The sequence below is a fragment of the Entamoeba histolytica genome, genomic scaffold (assembly GCF_000208925.1).
Source record: "Entamoeba histolytica HM-1:IMSS scf_1104750518893 genomic scaffold, whole genome shotgun sequence".
Taxonomy (NCBI): domain Eukaryota; phylum Evosea; order Mastigamoebida; family Endamoebidae; genus Entamoeba; species Entamoeba histolytica.
The window spans coordinates 1,714-8,000 of NW_001915162.1; the positions used below are offsets into that span (position 1 = coordinate 1,714).

General features: G+C 24.2%; 3 protein-coding genes across 3 annotated transcripts in view; 2 read left to right on the top strand and 1 right to left on the bottom strand.

Moving 5' to 3' along the window:
* Positions 1-556, top strand: part of EHI_172390 (WD domain containing protein) — a gene marked incomplete at both ends in the record, with an annotated part of 1,005 nt that extends 449 nt beyond the window's left edge. Inside the window, one exon of the mRNA XM_643768.2 lies at positions 1-556. This exon is cut by the window's left edge and continues 449 nt beyond it. Within this exon, the coding sequence (XP_648860.2) occupies positions 1-556 (556 nt within the window).
* Positions 557-813: 257 nt separating this feature from the next.
* EHI_172500 (uncharacterized protein) lies at positions 814-4,623 on the top strand (the record flags this gene model as incomplete). Its single annotated transcript, XM_643769.1, has 2 exons — positions 814-1,117; positions 1,190-4,623. 2 exons carry the CDS (start codon positions 814-816, stop codon positions 4,621-4,623), a joined length of 3,738 nt encoding a protein of 1,245 aa, XP_648861.1.
* An 807-nt stretch (positions 4,624-5,430) lies between these two features.
* The window catches only part of EHI_172510 (acid sphingomyelinase-like phosphodiesterase 3a precursor, putative), a gene marked incomplete at both ends in the record, with an annotated part of 1,059 nt that continues 202 nt past the window's right edge, over positions 5,431-6,287 (bottom strand). Inside the window, one exon of the mRNA XM_643770.2 lies at positions 5,431-6,287. This exon is cut by the window's right edge and continues 202 nt beyond it. Coding sequence (XP_648862.2) covers positions 5,431-6,287 — 857 coding nt within the window.

Consider the following 6,287-nt stretch of genomic DNA (forward strand, 5'->3'; position numbering starts at 1 on the left):
TTCTTCTTTCTATTCATTTGCTTTATCATCAGAAGATGGTGTTAATATTTTTGATAATCAAACAGGAAAACTTCTTGGAGGAATTGTAGTTGAAGCAAATTCATTAGGAACTGATGGTGTTGATGTTTATTGTGGAGGAAAAAGTCAATATTGTCTTGATATGAAAATGTTTAAAAAAAGATGGGAACTACCAAGAAGTGGAATATTAACAATGAAGAATGGTATTGGTATTATTAAAGATTTATCAACAATTTCTGCAATAGATTTAAATGGAAAATATTTATGGACAATGGAAAAGAAGGGAGTAAATTGTGTTGAATTGTCAGACGATGGTCAATATTTTTTGTTAGGATATCAAAATGGTTCAATTGATTTGTTCCAAAGTCAAACAAGTACTCAATTATGTACTTTAGAAAGACTTCATGATGAACCAATTACTGCTATGAATTGGTCATCTTCTCAACTTCAATTATTAACAGGAAGTAAAGATGGGTTAGTTATGAGATGGGATTATTTTAATAAACCAGAAATTATTAATACTGACGAATGGGAATAAAATAACAAGTAATAAACATTAAGATTGACTTTTAGAATTTGGAACTTTTCTTTATGAAGGGATTTTTTTTTTTTTGTGTGTGTGTGTTATTTTTTATTTTGTTTATTGGTGTTTTATTACCTTCTTTTAAATTAATTTATTATAATGTTAAAAAAAAAAAAGAAAAAACTGTTTTTTTTCTCTAAGAAAATATTGAGAAATAAGAAAATGTAAAAAGAGTTACTAAGAACTCGAAATTGAAGTTTAGAAAGGAAGTGATGAGTCATCAAGACAAAAAGCCTAAGAAAATCTTTTCATTAAGAGAAAGTTTAAAGGATAAATGGAGATTAATTTATACATTCTTTGATGAAAAGAAACATGAATTTTATGACACCGAACTTATAACCGAAAATAAAGATGGAATGATTCAATCACTTAATGATTTTGCAGAACGAATTGAAAATGATATTAAGAAAAAAAGAGAAATTGATTCTAATGAAGTTAAAGCATATTTAGTTATTTTCTATGCATTACTTATTTATTTCCCACAACTTCCTTCAACAACAATAGAAACATATTTAAGTTTGTTTAATTTAATAGAATAACTTTTCATTGAAATAAAAAAAAAGAAAGAAGAGTTAAATTAATAAATAGATAAAACTGAACGTTTTTTGGCACCAAAAGTACCTAATTCAATTAAAGTATTTGCATTTGAAGTTGTAATATGTTGTATAATAAAACCAGGATATGAAACATATTTATCAAAATTACTTGAATATATTGATTTAAATACATTTTCAACAAAAATTTTAGATTTACCATCAATGCCTACAACTGAATTTACTTTTACAGAAGAAGTAGATGAAAAAAATCAACCAATTGTTCAAATGAAAAATATTGAATGTTCTATTGCAAAATTAAATATTTTCTTTCAAAGACTTTTAACAGATATGAAATCATTTGAAATATTATTACCAACATTTATTCAAATATTATTATTAATGTTTCCTAATACTGCACCAGAAATTACAAATAAATTAAAAGTATTTCCACAAGTTCCAGCTAAATTATTATTAGTTATTTGTGAAAATGGAATATGTAAAATGAATGTTAATCAAAGATTAAGAATTATACAATCATGTCCATTCTTTCCTTTAATACTTAAATTAATTCTTCAAGAAAGTTTTGCTTTAGTTCTTGAAGAACCTCAACTTCTTTTTGTTATTCGATGGTTTTTTTCATTTCTTTTAGATCCAGTGAATTCAGTTACATTAAGTAAATTAAATGGTCAAACAAAAGAACAATTTAATAATTTATTAAATTCAATTATCAAAACAACAGAATCATTTTATATTTTAGTCCCTTTAATTACAAGTTATCCAGAAGTAACATTAACTATTGATGGAAAAGTAATAAAGAAAGATGTTGTAGAATTTTTAAATGAATTCTTAAATATATTTATTGTACCATCACAAACTGTTCAAATTAAAGAACAATTAAAATTAAGTTTACAAAATTCATTAAAATTATATTATCAACGTGCTTTTGAAGCAAAAAAATTAAAATATGGTTATGTTCATAAAAGAATTACTTCTATTACTAAAACTCTTTTTAAAACTTGGATTTCTTGTCCTCCTAATGATACTGCATGGGAAGAACTTCAAACAACATTTATTCCTCTTATGGCTATTGAAGGAGTAATTAATGTTGTTGATTCATTTTTTACTCATATTACAATTTGTTTATTAAATATTCAATATCCACAAAAACCAAATGATCAATTATTTACAAAAACATATGATAATGTTATTGAACCTATTATATTAAATGAAGAATTAAAACAAATTACAACACCATTATTTAAAGAAGATATTGTTAGAATATGGAAATATTTATGGAAATTTATTGATATATCTGTTGATATTCCTAATGAAGAAAGAGCAGAACGATGGCATAATGTTATGTTTAAATCATTACAAATAATTCTTTTTTATGAACAACGTTGTGGTCCATCTAATTTTGAACTTCATGATATAATTGTACCATATTTATTAGCTACTGCTTCTAAACATCATTTTAAAGAAAATAATACATCACTTTGTCAAATATTATGTAGAAGATATCCACAATATACTGATAATATTAATGCAGTATTATTAGGATATCTTAAAAATGTTATTCAACAAGGAGATTTTTCAATATTAGCAGATATGTATGATTTATTTACTACTTCAATTAAAGGAAAAACTTCTATTCTTAATGATGTTTTAATTTCTCTTAGATGTCTTACAATAGAACAATCTAATTCAATGGAATTAAATCAACAAATAAGAATTGCTTCTTTACTTCATTCATTATTATTTTATTCAAAAATTTATCCAACTATTAATACTTTATTATCAGATAATATGGGATATCAAGATATTTTAACTTTATGTTATTCTAATTTAATTCAAATTTTTACTTCTCCTGAAATTCAACAAACTTTATTATGGGGAATTATTGTTAATTTATTAAGTGCTTGTGAAGCTAAACGTCCAAATGATGAATTAAGAGTACTTTGTGATATGTTTCTTCAAAAAACAGTTCATTCAAATTTATGTTTATGTAAACAAGCAATACGTTCTTTAAGAATTATTTCAAGATGTTCAGAAATTATTCCAAATGAAATATTAACTTATATTGCTGAAACACTTTTAATATTTATTTCTAATAATACAATGGATGATGCTGTTATTCCAATAGCTCTTGAACAATTAGAAGATTTTATTTTAGTACCAAATGGTGTATTAAGTCAAGGAATATCTGCTGCATTACAATCAGTATTAGTTCGTTTATCTGATAATACAAATACTTATGTCCAACAATTTATTCTTTTAATAGAACATTATTTCAATAGAAAAATTGGTCTTCCTTGTTGTGATGATTCATTTACACGTGATGTTTATTTCATTGGAAGAAATAAAGTTACAAGTGAAAATGAACATTCATTGTATATTATGCAAAATAATTCTATTTTTTCATTTACTGATAATGGAAGTAATGGTGTTGATGTTGTTGTTAGAAATTTATATGGAACATATCATTGGATTATCTCTTCAATAGAAAGAACAGAAGAATTTACAACAAAAGAATTTAATTTTAAACCTGAAAATTTATCAAATGAAAATAGAATTTGTCCTTGTGATGGATCTTTTGAAATAATTTCAAGTGGAATGAATGATTTAGGTGAAAATATTGAAAAAGAAATGAAAGAAGAATTAATGAATATTGAAACAAATGCATTAAAATTAAATGCTAATATTTTAAAATTAAGTAATAAACCAATTGAAGCAGAAACTAAGAATATGGAAATTACAAGTAAATGGGATTATATTCAAAGTTTAGAATTATTGACAAATACTAAAGATCCTATTATTCAATTAACAAATGATAAAAAATTAAAACAATTATTATTTAAATTAGATTGTCTTCCTATAAGAAAAAGATATGCTTGTTCTTTAATTTATTTCAATTCAGATTCAAAAATGTCTTTATTTAATGAATGTTCTCCTCAATTTACTGAATTTGCTGGTTCATTAGGATATTTAGTTTCTAAAGAATTATTTGTTGGTAATTTCCCAAAAGAATGTGAAAAAGCTTATTATTATTCTGATGAAACTGTAGAAGTCACTTTTGCTCCAAGTATTTATTTTAAACAACCACCACTAAATTCCATTTCTACTTCATGTGTTGTTGTTTGGAATGAAAGTGAATTAGCTCTTGATACTTCTTTATTCCCAAAACCATCTACTATTATTGAAATTCATCCAAGAGATGATGGTATGTTTGTTATTGATATGTGGAGAAATGCTACTGTACCTGTCAGTGTTATTGACCTTACTGGTCCTTTACAAACCAGTATGGTTGTCCCTAAAAACTTTTTACCAATTCTTGTAAGAGAGACTGTTCTTAATATTTGTTATTTCAATTCATCTAGTCTTTCTCAGTTACAACTGAGACAATATGTATTTTCTGAAATTGGAACTACAAGTGATTTAGTTAAAAAAGCATTTTCATCAATCACTGCTTTGGAGTTGACTTTGTAATTGAATTCTTTTTTATTTCTTTTGTTTTTTTTTGTTGTTGTATTTCACTTTTATTGATTATTTATTGTTTGAATTATTTAAACATTTCTTCTTATTTCTTTCATTAACTTCTCTTCTTCTTTTCATAATTTTTATTTATACTTTTCTTCTTTGTTTATTTTTATTAATGTTCATTTTGATAATTATTATATTTAATCTCTGTCATTAATACTTCTTCATTGTTTCTTCTACTTTTGATAGTTTATTTCTTCTTTCTTTTTGTATTTCTTCTATTCTTTCAATTCTCTTTCATGTTTTATCTGTTTTTCTTCTTCCATTTCACTTAATTACTCTTTGTATCTTTCTTTTTCTATTTCTTCTTTCATTCTTCATCTATATTGTTGTTCTTTGTTTCTTTTATACTTCATTCTCTGTCATTTCTTGTAATTTTTTTTTTGACTCTTATATTTTTTTTCCTTTGTTTTGGTTATTCTTATAATAATGTTCATATTTAACATTCTACCTTCATATGGTATTTATGTTTTTCCCAACTACTTTTAATTCCACTGTGAGTGTGTTTAAAATGAGAGTTGATTATGATAGTTATAATTATGATACAATAAGAATAACATGATTATGAGTATTATTTTGTTTAATAATGAAGATAATTAAAACCTTGATAACGTTATAACGCATCTATTTATTTCTATGTGGTTTTCATAACATTCGTGGAGTGTAGAAATGAAGTAAAAAGAAGAATTTTAACAATAATAAAAAGAATAATAAAAAATAAAATAACAACGTAAAAAAAAAAAAGAATTTACCAATTTACCATTTATAACAATCTTTTTCACTGTTTCTTGGATGTTCCAAAGCACATAAATTATTATTCCAACATTTATCATCACATTGATACATGTGAGAATCAGCTCTCATATGTTCATACCAAATATCATGTAAAGTTCTATTAGAATGCATTCTTTGTGCTAATGAAATCATACTATTTGGACTTAAATCTTTAAGATTATATTCTTGAGTTGCGTTATAATTAAATTTCCATTGAACTTCAGTTTTATTTAAGTCAACATAATAATTAACATAACTTTGAATAACACCACCTTTAATATCATAGAGTCTAATACTTGGATTAATACCAAGATAAGTATCTAAACTAGGTGAAAGAAAACCAATAACTGTTTTCTTTTTATCTTTACTTTGCATAATTCGATATGTATCTAAATGTAAATGTCCACAAATCATTCCAATTGTAATATCTGAATATTCTGTTATTAAATCTATTAATTTATCATCATATTGATTATACATTTGTTCTGACCAATTATATCTTTCTGAAACTCCTGGACAAATATGTGCAGCAATTATTACTTTTTTATTTTCTTCTTTATATTTGTCCATTGTTTCTTTAAACCATTTAAATTGATCAATTGGGTCTGTATCATTTTCTGTTAATTTATTAAATGTATAATATAAAACTGTATTTAATACAACTACATATGTTTTTTCTTCTTCTTCTGTTCCAATTATTTCTTTTGTATAATATCCTCCTCTTTTAAATGTTTCTAATGCACTTTGTGGAAGCCATCTAGAATATTTCTTTGCTGCATATCTAAACAATAAACTTTTACTTTCATCATGATAATTTTCTGGAAGTGCATCATGATTCC